Here is a 23,319-nt window from a genome sequence, read left to right on the forward strand (position 1 = left end):
TACGTGGTTACCCTACAAGCTGCGGTATACGTACTGTAGATCTGCCGCGTACCTTATCACATGGAAGGTCAGAGCTAATAACATGCGCGATTCTGTGCATTGCTAGCACCGTCATTAGCACGGAATGACTTTGGTAGGCAGGCAGGCCGACTCTGCATCGGACAGGGTCCATTATTACCCTGCATGACGGGGAGAGCCATGGGCCTGATGAGCAAAGTTCAAAGGGCAGTTATCCTCGAGAAAAACAAAGAATACGCGATATGTTCAATATTGAACCGAGTGCTGTGTTGAGAGATCAATAGCGAGACAATGCAAGGTGTTTGATATCAATACTTTGTAGGTTGGTAGGTTGGTAGGGAGCTGATTTAGCAAGTACATGTAGGCGTGTAAGCCTTTGAGTGCCGTCTGACGCCGGCAAGCTCCAGGCACTAAGGCGTGTTCCGCCTCGACTACAGATGCATGATGCAAGTTTGATAACTGCCTGCCGTACCTGGTGGTGGCTCTGCTTCCAACAGGAAATCCCAATAAAGAAGAGAGACACGGATGCGATGCTCACAATGCACGTCATGCACAGAAATCAAACCACTCAACGTCAATTTGAAATCACTTCAAGCGCACCTTAGTATGTAGCTCAGCTCAAGTTCCCCGAGGTGGTTCTCAGCAACAAGCAACACCACCAGCGGGGCGGCGTGGGAAATCACGTGCGGGCCATTTTAGACTTTTCCCTCGAGGGCGTTAGCGCGGTCCCGGGCCAGGGAAGTACTTGGCGATCCAGGACACATTCTTCCCTCCCAGCAAGGCTCAGCAACGGCCTTTCCATCGTGCAGCGGCCCTTTTTCCTTTGCAGCAAATCATCCCGGCGAATTCCCCCCTCGTGAGCATCGCCTCCCCGTGCGTGACGCTGGCGGATTTGCAGGCGCGGCGCCCTCCTTGACTTGACTGCAGCTGCGTCCTGGTGGATGTAGACGCTCCGCCCGCGCGGCCTGGAGGAAAAAAGGTTTTGGAGTCGCACCAGTCAGCCCTCTGCAACCGCGTATCGCGACGGGGCGCGGCTAGCATCACCAGCAGCCTCTCGACGACGAGCCATCCAGCCAGCATGGCGCAGCCCTCGCCCGACGATGCCAACGGCGTCACCATGCCCGGCAGCCCGCCCAGCGCCCATCTACCTGCCGCCGGCAAGCGGAAGCGCGACAATGGCGCCGCCAGCAGCAACGGCGACTCCATGGACGTTGATGTCCAGGCCGACATGGACCGCGGCGGCGACGACACACCCAAGCCGGACCGCGAGCCGGCAAAGGGCAAGGAGCTGGTCACGGCCTTTTTCGAGGTCCTGCGAAGGTACGCATTGCCTGCTTGGCGCGCCCGCTCCGTCATGCCCTCCTGCCGCGATGCTTGGTTTCCTCCCGTCCGTCCCTCGGTGTCATTGAGTTGCATCGAGAGATTGGACAGACAAAGAGTGCGTGAAAGCTGACCATCAACCCCCCTTCAAACAGTTTCGATGTCGGACCCTCCATCCTCGGCCGCCCTCTACCGCTGCTGCCAGAGCCGGCATCTGAAGACGAGCCCCAGGCAAAGCGTCAGAAATCCGTCGACCCGCCCAGCAAACAGAGCATCGCCGACAAGGTTGCAGCCGGCGCCTACGCCTCCCTCGACGACATAGCAGCAGACCTCTCCTCCGCCGTCAAATCCTCACTATCCGAGATGGACTCGGGCTCTTCGGACTCCGGCGCGAGAGCCGTGGCGCTCAAGGCAGCTGCGCAGATCAACGAATTCTGGGACAGAGCAACAGACCTCCTCCGCCGCGAAAAGGCGTACCCCAAAACGCGACAGGAGCCTGCACATGGAGAGGCCGAGTCGCATACGGCGTCTGAGAAGAGCGAAGTGGTTTTATCGCTCGTCGGCTATGCGCCCCAGGAAAGGCGCCTGTTTTCCAGCTTACCGCTGTCCAAGGATGTCGACTTGTCCGACGTGAGCCTCCCGCCGGGCGTGTCCATCACCCGAATCATCCCCTCCAACACCCAAGACCGCACGCAAACTCTCGGCGAGCTGTTTGCTCCGCCGCGTCCTCTCCCGCCTCTCCAGCCGCCCAAGCAGCCCAAGACACAGGCCAAGGGCAACCGGTTGGACTTTTACCATCCCCACCTGGCCGACGGCTCCAGGTACAGGGGCAACTCGTACTTCAACACAAAGCTCTCGACCGGCTACTATCTCGACTACAGCCAGGCGACGCCTTCGTGGCAGACCAAGACCAAGCAGCACGAACGCGCGCAAAGCCTCGCCGGTCGGAAACCCTCCGTTTCCGAGTTGGAGATGTCGGAGATGGAGACTCTGTTCCGGGGGGCCTTTTCCACATTCGCACCGTGCAAAGATGACGCCGCCGCAGTAGTGCCGTCCAGCGTCGCCGGCCGGATCTGGTGGCAGCGCAGCGGCAAGCAGAGCTTCCAGAGGATGATTGAGGTGGAATACTATGGCGACCTCCAGACCCCAGACGCCGTTGACGCGGCCCAACTGGTGGAGCTGGACGAAACAGCCGTGCAAGACGCCATTGACAACTGGGATGACACCGTCATTGACCCATCGCTTGAGGACGTCATGGGCGCCAAGCATGACGAGCAGGACAAGGAGGCCGACGAGATTCTCGACGAGGTCAGCGATCTGATCGAGACGCTGGCCTCGTACCAGCGCATCCGCAACCTAACACTACCCAACTCGCAGAACCGCCAGTCCAGCGACCCGGTGACTGGCGACATGCTGGCTAACGCCGGGCCTCAGCCCTCAGAAGAAGAGTTCGCCACCTACCAGATGCTCAAGGCTCAGCTGGCTCTCATCATCAAGACGCTACCGCCCTACGCAGTGGCCAAGCTGAACGGCGACCAGCTGGACGATCTCCTCATCAGCACCAAGATTATGGTACACACCGACCAATACAAGGGGACTATGGATGAAGACGAGGCGGCGGTGCAGGCTCGCATCAAGGCACAGCAGCAAGCTGCCCAGGCGGCGCAAGCCAATGTCCGACCTCCACCGCAACGGACGCCTAGCGTGTCCGCCGTGCCGTATCCCAACCAGTACGCGGCGGCGGCGGCAAACCAGTACGGCACGCCGAGCCGGGCCGTGCCCCCTCAGCCTCAGCAGTACTATCGCCCTTCGCCGGCGCCCAACTACCAGCAGCCTCGCAACTTGGGGCCACCAGCTCCCCACCAGCAGCCCAGGCCGCCGCAGCCGAACCAGTATACCCGTACCAATGGCTATCCCAACCAGTACGCCACCCAGCTTGCCAAGGCTCAGACCCCATATGGCCACCAGAGCTTGCCGCAGCAGTACGCAACCCAGCAGCGGCCGCCAAACTACGGGCAGATGCCGCCGCAAGGTACACCGAACGCCCGATACACCTTCCAGCCGAGTTACCAGCACCAGCCAGGCGCGCCGGCACCTCCCAACTATGGCGCCTACGCTAATAGTCCAGCGGCGATCCCCGCCAGGACCATGTCCCCCCAGGTGGGAAATCGCCAAACGTTTAGCCCATCTCCTGCTCTGCAGCAGAACCCGGGTTACTCGGCTCCGACCCCGACCATGGCCAGCCAGATGAACCGGTTTCCGAGCGGCTCCAGCCAGACGGGGGCCCACGCCCAGAGCCCCGGGCTGACCGGATATCATACCGTCATTCCCGAGGCTCAGCAGCAGCGGATACTGGATCAGGCCAAGGCCCGCGTGGCAGCGCAGGAGAGATCGGCCATGTTTACCGACAGGCTGTCGCAGTCCGGCGTCTCGGGCCTCGCAGGCATGGGGCTGGGGGTTAGCGTCGATGGCGGTCGACTCGCGGCGGCCCGGGCGAGCATGGCGAACCAGAACAAACCGCAGACGCCCACTCCCTCGAAATCCGGCCCGAACGGGACGGCAGGGTCAGGACATGTCCCTTACAAGGTGACACCCGTGCCTGTGCCTGTTATTCCTGGTCTACAACGTAAGCCGACTTCATGAATTTAGGTTTTCCAACGTGATGAAATGAACGCCTCGGACATGGCAAGGGGAGACGATAAAGGGAAGGAAAGGGACGAATCACGCTTTGTGGCTGGCAACACCTCGGCGTTGTTTTGAACGGCGTTTAGAGGGCTAGGATTTCGTATAACAATGGAGTTTCGGCAAAAAAAGGGACAAAGACAGGAACAGAGAGAGGAAGAGAGAGAGAGAGAGAGAGAAGGAGAATGATTACGCGTCTTTTCAAAGAAACGATAATGTCAAAGGGTGGGCGGAATTCTGCCGTCCTCGTCTGAGGGATGCGCGGTGTTGATAGGGAGAGAGGGGAAAGGGTTTGACTACTTTTAATATCCTTTTTATTTTTTTATCTATCGAGCCCTTTTCCTGAGACTTGTTTGTTCATCCTCCCGTTGATCTTCATTTTGCGAAGTTGGGAGAGGGGGCATATTTTGAATGTTGGGCTATGCCGTTTGATGAGGTTATGGCAGACGACGGAACAAAACAAAACAAACACCACGGAAACTGTTGTCGCTGTGAGATTTTCAATGCAAGAGGTGATTCTGAGAGAAGGCGCAAAATCGGGAGGTTATATTTTCCCACCCTTCAGCTCGGGCTGGGGGGCCGGCTTAGGAGATGGCGAGATTGGCAAAGGCTTGACACTGGCAGCTTTTTTTACCTTGGCTTTTCTACAGAGATGTAAAGGCGGCTACCTAGGGCAGGACATGACTTCATTCCTCTTATTTCAGTTTTTCTTTCTTTTTTCTACTATCTTGGAGTGTATGATGAATACCGTTGGACATGTTTTTAAAGGGTCTAATAGAACACCGGAAGGGAAGGCTATTCTTATTTTACTTTATTCGAATGGAGTGTTCTAAGGGGGTTTCAGTATGTGGTGTGTGAGAGAGTGAGCAGTATACAGAGTTTGATGAGAGGGGTATCTTTGATTTTTCGGCATCCGTGTCTTCCGTCTTTTCCAACATCCGTACCAAATGACCAGCTCTTTTCGAGTCATCTCCATTTTCATGATCGTGAAAATAGCGATGTGCGAATGCACACGCAGGTAGTAATAGTAGTACAAGGTGAAGAAGAAGGGTAAATGTAATTACCAATACCCTTCAAAGTCCGTTGAGATACCCATCACACCTCGGTGCCAAGCTCCCTGAGCACCGCCCTCTCCTTGTACTCAATCACAATCCTCCGCAGCTCAAAGACGACCTCGACGAAGATGAGGACAATGATGATCCACTCGAGCCGGGTGCCGTGCTGCTCGCTCGACATCTCGCGCAGCACCGTGGCAATCTCCTGCGCGTAGTCCATCTTCTGGTTGAGCGCGCGGATGCGCACGTTGACGTCGAGCGCGCGGCCGACCTGGTCGTAGTAGCCCTCGAGCCCGAGCTCGGACCGGCTGTCCCAGAAGATGTCGGGCAGGTTGTCCGTCAGCTCCGAGTAGTGGTTGAGCTTGGCGCGCAGGCTGAGCAGCTCGCCCGTCTTCTGCAGGATGAAGCGGCGGCTGAGCGGGACGCCGGCGCCCTGGGACAGCAGCGCGGGAATGTTCCTCGTGCTCTCAAAGTACGACGTCAGCGCCGACTCGAGCACGGCCAGCTTGGTGCTGCGGGCCAGGCCGGACGAGAAGGCCACCTTGGCCAGCGTGGTGTCGAGGAAGTCGCCGTCCTTGTGCTCCTTGCGCGTGCCCAGCACAACGACGTCACCCTTGAGCGTGCTCGTCTCCCGGCTGTTGTCCGTGGTGAACTCGAGGTCCTCAACCTCGCGCAGCTCCTCGGGGTGCGGCTCCTCGGCGGCCCGCAGGATCTGCCTTGTCACGACATCGGGCGGCAGCGACCACGTCACAATGGTGCCCGACGGGAAGACGAAGATGTCGCCGCCGTTGACACCCCGCGCGTGCACCACCTCGGCGGCGTCGAAGCTGGTGCCGTCCGGGTCGATGGCGAAGCCGTGCGACGACAGTATCTCGAGCACGACGGGCATGTTGAAGGCCTCGGCGATGCACGTCGCACTGACCATGTTGGACGGGTCGGCCTCGGCCGCGTCGAAGCCGGGACTGCCCTGGCCGCCGCCCCGCTTCGGCTGCTGGGCGATGATGGCGACCCGGCGTAGCGAATTCTTCGCCGGCGTGGCCCGGGTGGGCTTGCGCTTGGCTACCGGCGAGGCATTGGCGTTGGCGTTGGCGTTGGCGTTGGCAGGGCCGGGCTGTGGCTGAGATGAAGGCTGGTCGTCGCTACCAGGCTGGGAGGAGAGATATGGGTTCGAGGTAAAGAAGTTGCGCCGCCGGGGCAGGCCGGCAGGGGAAGTGAGGTGGAACGAACGAGGGCGCGGCGCAGCGACGGCGCTGTGAAGCTGGCGGACGGCGACTTTGACGCTGATTCGCAGGGGCGAGCTCCTCATGGTGGAGGCGTGAGGTTGCTCGCCATCGAAGACGAAGGAGATCGAGGGCTGGTTCCCTGGATCTTGCGTCGAAGCAGCGTGGTGGGAGTTGCAGGGATGGAAAAAGATGCAGCAATCTGACGATAGCCGCGAACAACCGGCTAGGTATTGCATTGCAGCAGAGATCTGTTATCGCCATGTGATAAGTCACATGCAGGCCTGCCCCGTGCTCTACTGCTTTACTGCCTGCTCGGCCTACCTGCGCTAGCCCGCTTCGGGACACCGCCTTGACGACGGCGCAGAGTCCCCACCAATGCGCCAGCTCACCCGTTTATACCGCCACGCTGTGCAAGCAGTGGTAATTACAGGCCTCCAGGGATCCTCCTCCAGACCTCGCCGCTCCCCTTTATTATATAATTTCCATCTTTGCTCCCTCCTCCTCTCCTCGCCTCTCCTCTTCTCCGTCGTCATTCTCTCCGCCTCCATCGACCAAATCACCATCCGCTCCTCCTCCCGTTGACCCCTCATAGTCAGCCCCAGATCCATCCCCCGCCATGGCGCCCCTAGAACTCAGCGAGAAATACGACCACTATGACTTCCCCATTGAGGCACCCGAGCCCATCGAGGGCCACGCCGGCCATCTGACGCCCGAGCAGCAGGCCAAGGTCCACCAGCTGCGCTTGATGCTCGAGGCAGAGGGACTTACCGAGCGCCTGGACACGCTGACACTGGTATGCAAATCCCGCCTGGACGGCTTGCGGCATCGAGTTGGGCCGCGGCCAGAGGAGGACGACTAGGAAGATATACAGATGAATGGAAGGACACGGCTGACACTGCTGCCCTCTTTACAGCTGCGGTTCCTCCGAGCGCGTAAGTTCGACGTTGAACTTGCCAAGCAGATGTGAGCTGCCTTCTCCCCCCCCCCCCCCCCCCCCCCCCCCCCCCCCCCCCCCCCCCCCCCCCCCCCCCCCCCCCCCCTTATTTAACCCTTGTCTGTTGTCGATTCTGACCGCCAGCAGGTTCATGGACACCGAGAAGTGGCGCGCCGAGATCAAGCTCGACGAGATCCTCCCCACCTGGGACTACCCTGAGAAGGCCGAGATCTCCAAGTACTACAAGCAGTTCTACCACAAGATTGACAATGTGAGGAACCATTGAATCAGAGACGAATGAGACGGACCCGGGTTCGTCTTTATGCGCAGAAGCTAATCCCTTGCCGAGTAGGACGGTCGCCCTGTTTACATCGAGACGCTGGGCGGCATCGACCTGGCTGCCATGTACAAGATCACCTCGGCCGAGCGCATGCTCACCAACCTCGCCGTCGAGTACGAGCGCGTGGCCGACCCTCGTCTGCCCGCCTGCTCCCGCAAGGCCGGCCACCTCCTCGAGACGTGCTGCACCATCATGGACCTCAAGGGCGTCACCCTGACCAAGGTGCCCCAGGTGTACTCGTACGTCCGACAGGCCTCCGTCATCTCCCAGAACTACTACCCCGAGCGCCTGGGCAAGCTCTTCCTCATCAACGCCCCCTGGGGCTTCTCCACCGTCTGGAGCGTCGTCAAGGGCTGGCTTGACCCCGTCACCGTCAAGAAGATCAACATCCTCGGCAGCGGCTACCAGAGCGAGCTGTTGAAGCACATCCCCGCCGAGAACATCCCCAAGGAGTTTGGCGGCACCTGCTCCTGCGAGGGCGGCTGCGAGAACAGCGATGCTGGCCCGTGGCACGACCCTCAATGGGCCAGGCCCGCCAAGTGGGAGAAGAAGGCTTAAACGTGACTGTTCTTTGTCGACCTTTTTTTCCCCTTCTTCCTTTTTTCTTTGCTTTCATCTTTTCTTTATACAGTGCATTTGTGTTGGTTGTGTTTGGGAGACGGGGTCTATATTGTGAGACAGACTCTTTTGAGAAAGCCCACCTGTGTCCTTTTTTTTGCCCGGAAGGCTTGTGGAATCGGTTCGATTCGAAGAGAGAGAGAGAGAACAAAATTCATTACCATGGGCTAAAGCAGGAAGACGGGATCTTAGACGGGAGATGGAAGAAGGGAAGGGACTAACATACAGGAGGGGAGCAGGGAAAGCTACTAGCTCTTTGAATTGTTACACGTACTTCTTTTTTTCCGCATATATATACAGTAGTATTTGATGTTGAACATGATTCTGTCATCTCTGATGAAGGATTTCGCTTGGACGCTGCATCTTCTTACCTCGGGCTTTTGGCGTTATTGGAGAGGCTGGTCTATGTGTGTCTAGATGCCGCCCCATTTCTCAGGGAATATTCCGTCTGCTTACGCGTAACACAGCGACGCAGGGAAACACGACAACTCACGTCCAAACCCCATGATTCCAAAGACAACATGGCAAAAGAAAGGATCAACTTAAGACTCCAAAGTGACGAAAAAACGCATCGATTCACGACCTGTTTTGTCAAGTGCGCATTGGTACCCTATCTCTAGCCGAGAATGCTCATTGAAATTCGCCCTTGACGCCTAAACAGTTTGAAAACAAAGACCCCCCCTGCTAATCGCTAAAAAAAAAAAAAAAAAAAAAAAAAAAAAACACAAGTTGTCAAACGCCCGAATCAGACACCAGGACTCAAACACATGGGGGGGAGGAAGAAACCGCAGATGCCACCAGCAACGGAGCAGCGCCCACTTGTTGATCGTATGCGCGGGCCCCCCCTTTCGCCAATGACCCAGCAAAGTGGCTCACCGCACAACTCCATCTCTCCGTCTCTGATACGCCCGTATGTCTGCCTGATGCAATCATTCATCATAGTCATAACCCTCGTGATCGTCATCATCGTCGTCGTCGTCGTCGGCAGGGTCCATCACCGCCCCCTGGTGACGACATACTCGCCCGCAACCCTCGCCCGCTCCATCTTGGCCACCACGGCCGGCATGTCCCTCTTCAGCCTCCCGAGCCCCTGAACGGCGCTCTTGAAGCCGTCCTCGACGCCCTCCTGCCGCGGCAGCCCCGTCACGCCCGGCAGCAGTCCGCCACCGGCAGCAGCACTGGCCTCCGCCGCGGCCGCATCCCTGGCGACCCGCTCGCGGAGGTCGTCCTCGTCCTGCCGCATGGCCGCGCGGACGCGCTCGGCGTGCTCGGCGGCGACCTTGGCGGGCACGGAGCGCTTGAGCGCGGCAACGTCCTCGAGCAGCTTCTCCTCCTGGGTGATGAGGTCGGCGACCTGGCGGCGCTTGCGCGTGTCGAAGGGCTCGTAGACGGTGTCGGGGGGCAGGGCCGCGGCCGCGGCGACGATGGCGGTGGGCGGGACGGGGAGGCCGTTGATGGTGATGTTGGGGGCGGCGAGGGAGAAGGTCTTGTTGATGTACTGTTTTTTTTTACACCCACGCGCGCCAAGGTCAGCAAACATTTCGCCTTCTTCTCTTCTTCTTCTTTTTCCACCTTCTTTTTCTTCCTTTCTCTAGGGAGGATAAAGCTGTACCTCGTTCACGAGCACCTCGATCTGGATGCGCAGCTCATCCTCCTCGGCGCCGTCGACGGGCGGAAACGCTTCGTTGAGGTGCTCGACTGCGGCGTTGCGCACGTTGGTGATGAGGTAGGCGAGGTCTTCGGGGCTCTGGAGCTCGATCTTGCGCTGGACCTGCGCGACGACGGACTCGGAATCCATTGTGCGGAGGCCGGACTCGAGCTTTTTTTGTCTTTGAAAAAGTATGGTCGCGAGTTGATTTTGGGTTTATTGTGGCTTGTTGACGTTATTTGTCCATCGGAGAAGGGACCTTGTCTGATTGAAATGTCGATGGCTCTGTAGAAGGGCTTATGCAATCGGTGAGACAATGACCGTAAAGGCAAGTACAGGACGGCAAAGGAGTGAGTTGAATTGTTTGTGTCGATAGAAGCAACAAATTCAATGACACGAATCGATCAACAGTTGGCGCATAACGCGTTGCTGCTCGTCGCGTTTCTTGGGTGGGATGAAATTGGTGTAGAAAAAAGGCAACATTGGATGCCCGCCAAATGCCACTGCAGGTCAATCGAAAGGGTACGTACCTTGGATCTGGCTCGGTGTGAAGTGGGGTTGGCTCTTCTTCACCTTGACAACCTGCTGCCGAGGCCTGTACAGGCTTTGCAGGAAGACGCCCATCGGTGATGTAGCGAGTCTTGTGTGCATTCAACCGTGGTCTTTGTCTCTGCGCATGAATTTTAAAAGAGGATTCAGGTCATAGAGTGGTCTTGTTTGCCCTGTTGGCGTAGAGAGCATGAGGAGAGAATGAGCGGCTCGACTTGACGTGCCCGGCAATGCTCGTAGCATCAGCGGACAACAACATAAGCCGAATGCACCTAAAAGTCTCTCAGACTCCTTACAAAGACATTATGAGCGATGATCAGATGAAGAATATCAGCTATTTGAACATGGAAGGAGACGGCGGCATATTATACCCAAGATATTCAAACAGGGGCAATTGGGCCAAAGACGAAATAGAGGCCATCAAGGTGATCGTCCCAACACCCTTGCGTCCACACACTGTGTACTTTCTAGTACTAGTACTACGTTACCTTTACTCCAGATTGCTCTCGTTCTCCAAAGTACAGAGTCATTGTACTGAAACAGCCTTGAATTTCCGACGCATCAACCTCCGTCATGCAACATGTGCCGTCAAGATGCTCAAAGCTTTCATTGGAGTATAAACTCCCTCCAGTATGATGCTACCTGTGGCACCAGTGCTATCAGTATACCAGTCATCACCTTGGAAGGTCCCTGTAGCACATCCATACAACGTATAGCGCAGAAGCACTTGGCGCAGTACCGGCCCAAGTGGAGGCTCAGGGGGGCTGGTTGGCTGGTGCACAGCTAAGTTTGGGGCTGTTTGGGGTCCTCCAGCGACATGCGGGGCAGCCCAACACTTAGCGGAAGCCGCTGCACTGGGCTCCATGCATCGGACTGGGCAGACCTGGGTGTGATGATGTGATGCAGCGACTCTGACACTCAACACCAGTACAGTAAGATATAGCCGTATGCTGATACGCGAATAGGAATTCCAAATCTACCTAACTACCTAACCTGATCCCTTGGCTAAAAATTGCAAAGAGAGGGGAAAAAATAAAAAGAAACCGCGAGCCTCCCCAGCCTACCGATCCGGCTGGGGCCTAGAAGCCAGTAAACCGAAAATACCAAAGTGACATACCGAAACCAATACCAACATCGCATCGCAAATACGAGCGCGAGCGCAAACGCCAAGCGGCCGCGAGAGCGAGTCGAGTCAACGGCCCTCCAGAGAAAACAGGGTACCACCAAGCTCATCGTCTGCGACCCGTCACGGCCGCCTGGAATAAACACCTAAGGGAGCCAACGAGGCCAATCAATCAACAAGTGCCGAGGCCTTGACGCCGTCGAGTGCCGTCCGACACTGGTGAATAACAAAGTCGAGTAAAACATGTCGTGAGAGAGGAAAAAAAAAGGATATCTAGATAATTCAGGGTCCCGGAGGAGAAAGAGAAAACAGGGGTATGGTGCGTAATGGCGATAAAAAGGCAAGACGTCATGTTCATTGCGGAAGCATGTTCTTCATCTCCTCATCAGTCAGATGAATCTCGTGTACGGGGTCTCGTCGGTTCTCCAGGGGAACGTAGTCGCAGTCGATGTAGGACGGCAGGAAAATTTCTAGAGAGGCAGCAAGTTAGCCGCTGATTTTTCATCATCGTCGCCTCCAAACTGTTTGTCGCCGGCAAACATACCAGGGTTCCACATGAAGCCTTGGGCGGACGACAGATACGAGATCTAGCGTGAGCTACATGTCAGCACATCCTTCACATCCTATGAACACAATGAAACTAGAGAGTCGGAAGCAAGAAGAACCTACGAGTCGTGGGGGGCCATCGGGTGAGCCGATGTTGATAACGGTACACTCCTGCTTGGAAAAAGCCGAGCCTGTACAACGGTGGTCAGCAAACGGGTGGTACACAAGACGGGCCAGACGGCGTATTAGGCTATGCCAACTGGCAGCTCCTGAACCAGCCAGAGCATAGAAAAGGGAAGGAAAAAAAAAAAAGGTTGAGATGCAGAGGTAAGGCGACGTACTGAGCAGGCTTGGACGGCGGCTCTCGAGCGCCGTGGCCGTTTCCTTTCCCTTTCCCTTGGCCTTGCTCTTGGGAGAGGCAGACGGGGACGAGTGTGATGGAGAGCTAGAGTAGGAGCTGTCGGACGAGCTGCCGACCGTCTCGGCGGAGAGGCCGTATCGCCCAGTCGAGGACGAGGGTCCTGCCGGAATGTTGATCGACGAAGACATGCTCAGCTTGACGCCAAAGGGCGAGGGTTCTGTGCTGAGCAGGGTTTCGGGTCCGGTGGCTACGCCAGGCAGAGAGATGGGCGAACTTGACGAGTACAGAGTCGAAGCCGAAGCCAAACTCGAAGGAATGTCTGTGGATGTGGTTTGTGCTCACTGCTGAAAGCCGCCAGAGAGGGGACTACAGCTGGAGAGTGAAACGGGCCAGGAAGAGCTGAAGGGTAAATGAACTGCGAGGCTCCAGGAGCGGCAGGTGGGCGAGCGAGCAATTAATAGGCGCAGGGCGATGCGATGGCACAGTAAACGCAAGGCTGTTGTTACAGGCGTGAGGCGGGCGAGGATGCGATTCCGACAGCAGGCGGGCAGGCAAGAAACGATGAGGTCGAGAGCGTTGCAGGAAGTGAAGGTGGTGAGAGGCCGGAGGACGACCAAGTGTGACGAAGAGCCCAGGTAAGTAGGCGAGATGAGCAGCATCCGGGATGGAGAAACTCAAAAGGCACCGCAGCTGGAGCCACGGACTCAAGTACCAGCTACCTGCTGCCTGCCGCCTGCCAGCTGCTCTGTACAGTACGGATACTTGCAGCCTGCTGCTGCTGCGACCTTCAAGGTTCGAGGCGGTTGATTCGAAACGGCCTGGCCTGCGCCGTGCTCCGTACTGTATTGCGTACCCGCTACCTGTCGGCTACGGCATCTGCCGCCCGACCCTCGTTGCGACCCCAGAGTACACTCTGGTAGCTGGACTTGCGCCGCGGACGGAGTGCGGCCAGTGGCAGAAACCTTGTCCTGGTAGCCCGTGGCGACACGGCGCTCGACTCCGGAATCTCCCTGAGCTGTGACTCGGCTCCTGTTAGATGGGCTGCGTACGGAGCGCTGTTCCTAAGGTGAGGTGAGGTGCTGTTCTGTTTGCCCATGCAGGCCCGTGTTTGCAGGTACGGAACTTCTCGTACGTACGGGTGCATGGATGAATGATTCCGTACATGTACTCGTACAGCCACGACGGTGGGATGATCGGAAGGGGAAGGGAAACGAGAGCTCAAGTACTGGCTACCCGCGGGACTGTGCATGTCACTGGCAGTTCCGGCATCGCTCGAGGGACTGCGGCCCTCAGGTAGCGGGTACAACAACGAGCACAACTGCTCGTGCTGCAGCTCGTCTCCCAACCGCCCCACGCCCAAGAACCCCATAACGTACAGTTAGCTTGATTCACGCCTCGGCCTGAATCGACGGATCACCATCCCGTGATGCCTTATCGCCCGCTGGGCATCGGCAGCAGCTTGAGCGCAAGGCCCGGGGGTACATTGACGGCATTAGAGGCAGCTGTCACGCGTGGTGCGGACCCTTACCAATGGCAAGTCACTCCTGGGAGCTCGACAAGGGCTGGTTCCCCACGCCGATGCAAAGACCGGCGCCATGGCGTCCTGCCCAATCGGAGCGCCTGAACGGCATGGTTTGAGGCTGGGCTGGGCTTTGATTGTGTGGTTGCGTTGAAGGTTTCACTGTGGCCGGCGAACTCGTTGCTCCATGTACGCTTTGTTCGAGCTTTTTCTGATGCTCGAGGTGCAGACTTGGTGATGCTGCACCACCGTCTAGTGTCTCTACCTTGAGGGAATACCTTAGGCAATCCAAAGAACAGCGCGTAACAGTGCTACTCAAGCCTACCATCTCGCTTTCACAAGCCGGCACGCTGATTTAGGCACTGATTGATGCAAGCACTAAAATTCAAGGTCCGCACCGAGAGCCTTCGGCCGGCCAATGACGTGCCGCGCTGCTCACCACAGGTGCCGGATGAGTCCTAGCCTCCAGGATGACCTGCCTGCGTCGTCGCGACGTACACCGTACACTGAGCAAGGCAGTTTGCACGGTATTAGCACATGGCATCACTCGTTATCGCGATAAGGCGCGGCACGTGACATGACTAAGCACGGCGCCCGCCTGGGGAAGGCTGCGTCTCGTCGTTGACGCCTGGTGGCAGCTGAGAGAGCTTTGGTTGCGTAACGAAGTAGCTGGCTGATGCTTCGTCGAAATCTTCGTATCCCATACACCATTGCTCACCGATCGATCAACTCACCGACTCACACATTGTGAACAGCACGACCGTCGTCCTCAGCCTCATCTTGTTCTACTTTCTCCCATCAATCACCTCCGTGCAATCGATAACACCGAGCAGTCGACAAGATGGGCGACGTCCTCGTGGAAAACCAAGCCACCACGGTGCCGCCACACAAGAAGGCCGCGCCCTCAGCCATTCCAAACATCGAAGACTTTGAGGGCATGCCCGCCGACGGCGAGGATGACTACGCCACTCTGAAAAAACTGCAGAGGCAGTTAGAGTAAGGCTGCCCCCTTGCCGCCGCATGCCGTCCAGGACTCTGCTCCGGACGGACGACGACCACCTCAGCATCATCTGAAGCAGAGTCGCTGACTGTTCGTCCAGGTACATCCAGCTCCAGGAGGAATACATCAAAGATGAACAAAGGTACGAGCCTCTCCCATGCCTATGTGATGAACCTTCCCATCCGCCAAAGTCCAAGACACTGACATGCTGACTGCCCCGCAGGAGTTTGAAGCGAGAGCTGGTACGAGCTCAGGAAGAGATCAAGCGCATCCAGAGTGTACCCCTCGTCATTGGCCAGTTCATGGAGGCCATCGATCAGAAGTAAGAAAGCACTCCCACCCAACTGCCCCCTCGACTTCGCCAAGTTCTCCGTCTAATCTCTCGCAACGCAGCACCGGCATTGTTCAGTCAAGCACAGGCTCCAACTACGTCGTCCGCATTCTGTCCACCCTCGACCGCGAGCTGCTCAAGCCCTCCTCCTCCGTTGCGCTGCACAGACACTCCAATGCCCTCGTCGACATCCTCCCCCCCGAAGCCGACTCCTCCATCGCCATGCTTGGCGCCGACGAGAAGCCCGACGTGACATACGCCGACGTTGGTGGTTTGGATATGCAGAAGCAGGAGATTCGAGAGGCCGTCGAGCTGCCCCTGACACACTTTGATCTGTACAAGCAGATCGGCATCGATCCTCCTCGCGGTGTCCTGCTATACGGCCCACCCGGAACCGGCAAGACCATGCTTGTCAAGGCCGTTGCCAATTCGACGACTGCCAGCTTCATCCGTGTTGTGGGCTCAGAATTCGTCCAGAAGTACCTGGGAGAGGGTCCCCGAATGGTTCGCGACGTCTTCCGCATGGCACGTGAGAACTCGCCCGCCATCATCTTCATTGACGAAATCGACGCCATTGCCACGAAGCGATTCGATGCCCAGACCGGTGCCGATCGTGAGGTGCAGCGTATCCTGCTCGAGCTGCTCAACCAGATGGACGGTTTCGATCAGACATCCAACGTCAAGGTCATCATGGCCACGAACCGTGCCGACACCCTGGACCCCGCCCTTCTGCGTCCCGGCCGTCTCGACCGGAAAATCGAGTTTCCCTCCCTGAGAGATCGTCGCGAGCGTCGTCTCATTTTCACCACCATTGCCAGCAAGATGAGCCTGGCGCCCGAGGTCGATCTGGACAGCCTGATCGTGCGCAACGACCCCCTTTCCGGTGCCATCATCGCTGCCATCATGCAGGAGGCAGGTCTACGAGCGGTCCGCAAGAACCGTTACAACATCATCCAGTCCGATCTTGAAGATGCCTACTCAAGCCAAGTCAAGGGCACCAGCGATGACAACAAGTTTGACTTTTACAAATAAGCTGTCAATATTTAGCAATGTAATGAGGAAAATCACAGAAGACAGACGATGGAGGCGGACCGTATCAGAAGGAGAGGGGCAAGGGAGTTGTCATTTATCATATGCAGACAGCTTCTTTATTCAATAGGCATTGTGGAAAGGATACCGGTAGAAAACAAGGGCGGACAGGGAGCGCCCAATCAACACACGGAGAGGGAGGGATGGTAGATGAACAGACAGATAATTGAAAAGGGGATAGCTGTTGGTGCCGTCGTCCCTGCCATGATCTACGGCGTCGAAATCTAGTCGGTTCTTGGATCGTCCGTGTAACAGCAAACTGTCTTCTTTGTCTGCTTGTATCTGTAGGAAAGGCTGTCCCTGATCATGAAAGCTTGAGACAGGATGAGTCACGGGTGTGATGATGAGACTCTGAAAGAAGTAGGTCTATAATAGGAGCGGTTATTTTGCTGCTATGGCTAGGTATCCTGCTCATGTTGCTGCATCCTTCTCATCCTGCCATATGCTTCCATCTATAGTGCTAAACGCGTCCAGCTCATCACCTCATGTTTACAGGGACTTCGCGGGAAATAAAATGCTCACGAAAGAAGTCTCACCCTCTTCTTCTCACTTTTCCATTTCTATTGCTGCTTGTCCAACTTCTCCTTGTTTCTTTTCTCGTGCGTCTCACCAGCGTTTTCTTTCATCTGTTTTGCCCATGGACCCGTTGATGCAAAGCCACTGGGCCAACGAGAGCCACAGCCACACAAGTTAAGACCAAAACCACGTTCAGGGACAAAGGCCTTTTATTCTACAGCTAAACTTGGCGCTTCTATTTTCCTTCTCTTTTTCTATATCTTCTTCTACTCCCTTCTTTCTGCTCACACCCGACGCATTTTCACTCTCTTTTTGTCACGAAGCTTCACCGCCTTCTTTCTTTGGTACCTACCTACCTAGCACCTAAAGCATCCTCGTTCACCGCTTTCCTCACTTGTTTTGGTTGCATTGAGTATAGCCTTGGAGTGCCTCTTCTCAACCTCTTCTCGCGGCATCTCGCAACGCGCATCGCCTTTGCCGGAGTGCTTTGGGTCTCGCAACTTTTTGGGCGCCTTTCATTTTTTTCCCTCTCATTTTGGTCACGGCGCTTTTCGGATTCGTTTTTGTTTTAACTTTGTATATCAGATGGCAATTTGGCCGGCCTACGCTTTATGGACTCTATTCGCCTCGACTCGCTCCACGAGCCATTGCCACAGATAAACTCACTGGAAGCGACTCCGAGCTTTGACGAAACCGTTATTGAGCTGGTCAAATCAGACCTTATTCCGCCTCGTCGCGTCACGTCATCACGCAGTTCTACGATCAAGGTCTCTGAGGTTGACGATGCTGTCTCAGACAGTCTCTCCACAGAAACACTTCGAGAAACTTCACCGGACTGGTTCTCTTTAAACACATCCCTGAGCGTTGAGATACCGGACAGCGTCCAGCTTGTACCAAGATCATGCTACCAAGGGTTTCAACCCCCTGATGGCCTACTGAATTTGCCAGAATGGAAGGCTGTTCAGACTCTTACCCCAGCCTTGGCGGAAAGCTCGCAAGACTTTGACGAAATCCTGCTGGACGACTTTGCGATTTACCTTGACAAGGAAACATGTTCACAAGAAATGCGATCCTTGCACCAGCTCAATACCAAGATTGGACACAACGACTTCTACTTTGACGGCGTCGTCAGCGTTGGCGAAGCCAGGGCATACGTGCGCCGTATCCCCATCATCGCTGTCCCCATTGGCAACTATGGCTCAATCTCTTACCACACTGTCCGAGACAACATCTGGCTGCAGTCTCCTCTGAGCTACAAACGAGAGTTATACTACAGGTTGGGAAAACCGGCCAAAGAGTATGCACGCTTCTTTTACCCATTCCTGTGGGTGGCGGACCTGGCGAAGCACTTTGTAGACTTTCTCTCCATTATGGCAGAAAACGAGCGCAGTGTTTCTATACATCACTTTCGGTCGACTTTTGCAGCTTGGATGAAGAAAAGCCACAAGGATTCGCCCGAGTTTCTCAGCTGGCTGCGTCAACACCCGAGCGATGACTACCGGACCTCGATAGCCGCCAACATTGGATTCCTCCACAAAGAGACTCTGGGGGTGTTGAACCACCGAGAGGCGTATTCCCATGCTATCTGGGCCGAGATCTGTGATTTCCAGTCATTCAAGGCCATCACAAGCCAACCCAAGATTGAGAATCCGCCGACGATTGTCACGCAATACATATATGACTGCTTTGAACATCTTCCGTTTGGCGATCGCCTTCTAGTTGTCCCCTTGAGCTCGCGGACCACGGAGCTACGCAACAGCTTGATCCGACAACGGCACTTGGAGCTTCCGTCGAAGCTGCACCAGACATCCAAAGACATCTCTACAGCTCCACAAGAGCGAATCAAGAATATTCGGCCAGGTGACACCATCTCGACCCATCGCGATGACGCAGAGTCCGGCACATTGTGGAAGCGAGAACTATCCAAGGGCTTCTCTGACGTGGACAGATGGTTTGCACTGGTGCAGTCTGTTCACGTTGACAGAAACGGGGTGCGTACCTTTGATGTGATTTGGTACTACAGACCTGTGGACACGCTCTGCGGGTTGATGAAATATCCATGGAATAATGAGTTGTTTCTCTCAGACCATTGCTCTTGCTCTGAGAAAGTCAAGATCGAAGAAAGCGAGGTGCTCGGTGTCCATGCTGTTGATTTCTGGGGCACCTCAGCAACAAGCGCGGAGCTCTTTTGCCGGCAGACCTATCTGCAAGAAGAGAGAAGATGGGTGACGCTGGATGGGAAGCATCTACAATGCAGGCACACCTCACCAATACCTGATGAACATATGCCACCCAAGTATCAGCCAGGGAAGACATATCTACTTCGTCTGAACTTGCAAGGTTCATTTTCCGAGCCTTGTGAGTTTATGCACACGTCGAGTGAGGGAGGTCGAAGCGTGTATCACTTCAGGCGACTGTTGCGCCGTCGCCAGGTTGATCCAGACGCTCGCGATGCGCGGCCAAATGAGCTTGTATACAGCGAGCAAACTTGCAGAGTCAGTAGGGATCGAATCATGGGCCCATGCTTGGTGAGATACTTCCGTGATGATAAAAAGATTCCGACGCCGTATGACCGCGACGGCACGGGAAACCTCTTCTACATTACACATCGACAGATTGTCGTTGATGGAACGTCGAAGTACGTGCCAGTTGATGAAGCACCGGCTTCGCTGCATCAAGGCTTTGATCCTCACCAGAAGTTGCAGAAGCTTCGCGGAATGGATCTTTTCTGCGGAGGCGGCAACTTTGGCAGGGGGCTTGAGGACGGCGGAGGCATCCAAATGAAATGGGCGAATGACTACGACAGCAAGGCCATCCACACATACATGGCCAACGTCAGAAACCCCGAAGACGTCCACCCATTCTTGGGGTCAATTGACGACTTACAACGCCTTGCCATTGAGGGCAGCTTTGCGGACAACGTGCCCCTGATTGGAGACGTTGATTTTGTGTCCGGCGGCAGCCCCTGTCCTGGCTTCTCACGCCTGACCAACGACAAGACGACGGCAGCGCAGAGGAAGAACCAGTCGCTTGTTGCGGCTTTTGCATCCTTTGTTGACCTCTACCGGCCGAAGTACGGCGTGTTGGAGAATGTACCTGGGATGGTCCACAAGAAGGACGACCGAGACCGAGACGTCTTCAGCCAGCTCATCTGCTCTCTCGTCGGCTTGGGCTACCAGACGCAGTTCTTCTACCTGGACGCATCGTCTTGCGGGTCGCCGCAGCGCAGATCCCGCATCTTCATCGTGTTTGCCGCCCCAGGACTCGAGCTGCCCGACAAACCGGTGCAAACGCACTCACACCCTCCCAACACGAAAGAGCATGGGATCGGATGGCTGCCCAACGGCCAGCACATGGCAAGCCGAGAAATGCCGGCGGCCACGCCCTTCAAGTTCGTCTCTGCGGCAGAAGCGACCGCTGACCTGCCGCCGATATACGACGCCAAGCCCGACATCTGCGTCCCTTACCCGGACCACCGCTCAACATCAAGCATGTCAGACTTGCTGCGGGCTCGCATATCAGCCATCCCGACACGACCATGGGGCATGAACTTTTCGCAAGCGTGGTTTGGAGAGAAGAAAGTCGGCGGCTCCGGCACGATGACGGCAGCCGAGCGCGAGCTGTTCATCGGGACGAAGGGCGAGGGCAAGCAGCCAATGTCGACGCAGCCCAACTCGAAGTCGTACGGAAGGATGTTCCCCAACAGGCTCTTTGAGACTGTGGTGACGAGGCAGACGCTGGGTGACGCCAAGAACGGGCGGCTGCTCCATTGGCGAGAGAATAGGCTCGTAACCATCATGGAAGCGCGCAGGGCACAGGGCTTCCTCGACGAAGACGTCCTGCTCGGCGACCCGCCAACGCAGCACAGGATCGTAGGCAACAGCGTTGCGAGGCAGCCTGCTGTGGCTCTTGGTGTGACGTTTCGCGAAGCGTGGGTGGCGAGCCTCAAGAGGAACAGAGAGCTGCAGCGCGCGAGTAGTAGCTGTGCTGCTGCCGAGGAAGCTGGCACTTTCACGGAGGACGTTCCAGTGACTTGTGAGCCGATAAAGATGCAAAACGGCATGGACACATTAACGGACCAGTTGAGGGCCTTTACGCCCGCAACGGACAGCACAATGCAGTCGACGGATATCATGATGGGTAACAAACGTCCTCGTTCGGCCAATCTGGTGATTGAGCTGCTCGAGTCCTCGAAACGACAGAGACCGAGCGCGTTTTGAAGATGTGGTGCTCGTTTTCTTGCTTTCTTGATGAAGAGTATATACTGTATATCAGCTATATCCTTGGGGTTAGATGATTTAATCTTGGTGTAGCGGCTCTTTCTTGACTGAGAGAATTGGATGGGCAAGGTGTGGACAACAAAGGACGAGTATATATCGCATGGGCAGTAGATGCTGCAGATCAAGTGGTGGTGGCATATCAGTGAATAAGACATCATCTTGCTTACTTTGACCATTTTCTTCTCTTGATGAATGCCAAATGCGGGAGCATGTCAGAAGCAAGACACTACAAACATACGTTCTCGTACCTACCTAGGTAATCAAACAACATAAACGCAGGCCCGGATCACAAAGCACGTAACAGATCGTGTGAGTCCGTCCATCAGAAGTACCTGCATACCGGCGACATGACGAGCTTGGTATAAAGCTTACAGGCAGACAGCCCAAGTTGAAGTGATGACAGACCAGTCCAACGACGTACCACTACTTGCACCTGCTTCTAGGTGAGGTACTGGGCGTCAAAAACCGGAGAATCCGGCGTTTAGCTTTCAACGACGATCCATAGAGCCAACCGGCGACATACCTATAGGAAAAGACCCGAAGGAAGGAAAAGCAAACAGAGATGTGAAGCAAGAAGTTGTTATGTGGGCGGAGGGAAACAAGTGAACGACATCATGTGTTCCCGGCTGTTGTTCACGTCCACCTCCTCTGGCGGCCGAGTTTCATTCCTGTATAATAAACCCTCCCCCCCCCCCCCCCACTGCCTGGTCAAGCAGCACGCGGGTTTTGGCGACGTTGGTGTGTGTGTGTATTACCGAAGTCGGGGTCTTCCTTGACGCCATTACGGATTACTCCGTACAACTAGTACAGGAGACGGCATCCCATTTTGCCTTATTACCCGGGCCGTATCTTGAGCGTTGTAGGTGTGCCTTGGCGTGTCAGACAGACACAACCTGCGGGCACTTTATCACTGGGATGCCTGGCCGCATCGCATGTCGCTCGCATGTCCCCTCATGCATGTGTGCCGTCTCCGGGTTGATGGGTAAGCTATAGAACTAGAGCTGAGGGCTTGTCCCCTGTCCCCTGTTCACGTATATTCCTTGCCCCCTGTCCCCCCCCTCCCTGTCCTGTCTTTTGACAAAAGCTCAATTCTGCGCAAGGAGGAATAGGTAGAGTGGTATCAAACTCCATGGGGTAATTTAGAGTAAGAAGGTCTGACATGGCCCTTGGAGGCGCATCGGCGCCATGCTCGGTGTTGCTTTCTTTGTACTGTACTGGCTGTAATACTTTGCTCGAGGCTCTACAGAATCACATGTCTCTTCTTCAGCTGTTGCCGTTGCTTGAAGGGATACTGACTCGGCCCTGTTTTATTGTACTACTACCTACTATATGACAGGACTGGTGCACGCATCTGATGCGGCCGACGCTGGATGAGTGTCATCGCCGAGGGCGGCACGCAACACAGTTCCCATTCGAAGGTCACGGCATTGAACATGCTACAACAATACCTACTGTAGTAGCAAATGGAAAAAGAAAAGCCGGTAGCAGACATGTTTTGGCATCCCCGGGCCACGTGGCCGACGCGTTGCAGACGGGCGAAAAGGGAAATAATGAGAGCATGTGTGTCACTTCAGCTACTGCTGACTTGGATACGACATGGATTACGGAGGACAGGCTCACTCAATCGGACGAGTAATACCTGTATGTAGGTAGTAAATAATAACAACAAGGCCAAGAAGTGCTTGACAAGCGAAAACGAACAAGAGGTGGCCTGCCATCGCGCCACATCCTCGTCCCCTGTCAGTAGAGCCTCAACCGTGAACAAGGGAGCACGCAAATCGACGTCGCCAGGTTTACAGGCATCAGTTGTGTATACTATTACCTAGTAGGTATACATATGATACGGTACATACGATTGCAAGTGCTGCGGTTAGACCACGGGCGTCTGCTGAGGTGGATGTTGTTTGAAATCGTCTAAGCGTGCTTGTTATAGTAGGGACAGCTCCTACATTCTCCGAGAGGCCTTTGCCAGTATAGTAGGTGTTTCTTTGTGATAATATAACTGGCGGCTGGGCAAAATACAAGAACCTACGCGGCAGAATTGTTAGTGCATGAAAAAGGTGGCATGGCAGGAGCCTAGATCTGCAGGAACGGGGATTCCATGACCGAAGGAGCGACTGGGTTGAAGCTGGCGTGCGTGAGCTTCAGCCTATGACACGACGCTACT

The 23,319-nt window shown here is 55.8% G+C and overlaps 7 protein-coding genes across 7 annotated transcripts; 4 read left to right on the top strand and 3 right to left on the bottom strand.

The window, feature by feature from the left end:
• Positions 1-1,096: 1,096 nt before the first annotated feature.
• On the top strand, positions 1,097-3,981 carry BBK36DRAFT_1145202 (hypothetical protein; the record flags this gene model as incomplete). The annotated part of the gene is made up of 2 exons (XM_024893738.1): positions 1,097-1,338; positions 1,494-3,981. The coding sequence occupies 2 exons, from the start codon at positions 1,097-1,099 to the stop codon at positions 3,979-3,981; spliced, it is 2,730 nt and encodes a 909-aa protein (XP_024745223.1).
• Positions 3,982-5,115: 1,134 nt separating this feature from the next.
• On the bottom strand, positions 5,116-6,381 carry BBK36DRAFT_1163450 (DUF155-domain-containing protein; the record flags this gene model as incomplete). Its single annotated transcript, XM_024894540.1, has 1 exon — positions 5,116-6,381. One exon carries the CDS (start codon positions 6,379-6,381, stop codon positions 5,116-5,118), a length of 1,266 nt encoding a protein of 421 aa, XP_024745224.1.
• Positions 6,382-6,907: 526 nt separating this feature from the next.
• Positions 6,908-8,131, top strand: BBK36DRAFT_1136656 (phosphatidylinositol-phosphatidylcholine transfer protein; the record flags this gene model as incomplete). The annotated part of the gene is made up of 4 exons (XM_024893056.1): positions 6,908-7,091; positions 7,212-7,261; positions 7,380-7,503; positions 7,585-8,131. The coding sequence occupies exons 1-4, from the start codon at positions 6,915-6,917 to the stop codon at positions 8,128-8,130; spliced, it is 897 nt and encodes a 298-aa protein (XP_024745225.1). The 5' UTR covers positions 6,908-6,914.
• Positions 8,132-9,184: 1,053 nt separating this feature from the next.
• On the bottom strand, positions 9,185-10,002 carry BBK36DRAFT_1207765 (hypothetical protein; the record flags this gene model as incomplete). Its single annotated transcript, XM_024897434.1, has 2 exons — positions 9,803-10,002; positions 9,185-9,688 (listed from the first exon to the last, which is right to left on the bottom strand). The coding sequence occupies exons 1-2, from the start codon at positions 9,986-9,988 to the stop codon at positions 9,185-9,187; spliced, it is 690 nt and encodes a 229-aa protein (XP_024745226.1). The 5' UTR covers positions 9,989-10,002.
• A 1,862-nt stretch (positions 10,003-11,864) lies between these two features.
• Positions 11,865-12,605, bottom strand: BBK36DRAFT_1130459 (hypothetical protein; the record flags this gene model as incomplete). Its single annotated transcript, XM_024891844.1, has 4 exons — positions 11,865-11,980; positions 12,055-12,097; positions 12,180-12,247; positions 12,398-12,605. The coding sequence occupies 4 exons, from the start codon at positions 12,603-12,605 to the stop codon at positions 11,865-11,867; spliced, it is 435 nt and encodes a 144-aa protein (XP_024745227.1).
• Positions 12,606-14,583: 1,978 nt separating this feature from the next.
• BBK36DRAFT_1136657 (26S proteasome subunit P45) lies at positions 14,584-16,377 on the top strand. Its single transcript, XM_024893057.1, is given in 5 exon segments — positions 14,584-14,730; positions 14,743-14,932; positions 15,037-15,078; positions 15,160-15,258; positions 15,330-16,377. The coding sequence occupies 4 exon segments, from the start codon at positions 14,778-14,780 to the stop codon at positions 16,297-16,299; spliced, it is 1,266 nt and encodes a 421-aa protein (XP_024745228.1). The 5' UTR covers positions 14,584-14,730; positions 14,743-14,777; the 3' UTR covers positions 16,300-16,377.
• Positions 16,378-17,483: 1,106 nt separating this feature from the next.
• On the top strand, positions 17,484-21,720 carry BBK36DRAFT_68751 (S-adenosyl-L-methionine-dependent methyltransferase; the record flags this gene model as incomplete). The annotated part of the gene is made up of 3 exons (XM_024898522.1): positions 17,484-17,614; positions 17,672-20,894; positions 21,682-21,720. 3 exons carry the CDS (start codon positions 17,484-17,486, stop codon positions 21,718-21,720), a joined length of 3,393 nt encoding a protein of 1,130 aa, XP_024745229.1.
• Positions 21,721-23,319: the final 1,599 nt, after the last annotated feature.

The sequence above is a fragment of the Trichoderma citrinoviride genome (genome assembly GCF_003025115.1).
Source record: "Trichoderma citrinoviride strain TUCIM 6016 unplaced genomic scaffold BBK36scaffold_20, whole genome shotgun sequence".
NCBI classification, from domain to species: domain Eukaryota; kingdom Fungi; phylum Ascomycota; class Sordariomycetes; order Hypocreales; family Hypocreaceae; genus Trichoderma; species Trichoderma citrinoviride.

Bases quoted from the DNA above. Each gene is read 5' to 3' on its own strand.
- BBK36DRAFT_1136657 (XM_024893057.1), top strand. From the start codon at position 14,778: ATGGGCGACGTCCTCGTGGAAAACCAAGCCACCACGGTGCCGCCACAC. The intron at 15,079-15,159 runs GTACGAGCCTCT...ACTGCCCCGCAG, and splicing joins TACATCAAAGATGAACAAAG to GAGTTTGAAGCGAGAGCTGG. The intron at 15,259-15,329 runs GTAAGAAAGCAC...CTCGCAACGCAG, and splicing joins ATGGAGGCCATCGATCAGAA to CACCGGCATTGTTCAGTCAA.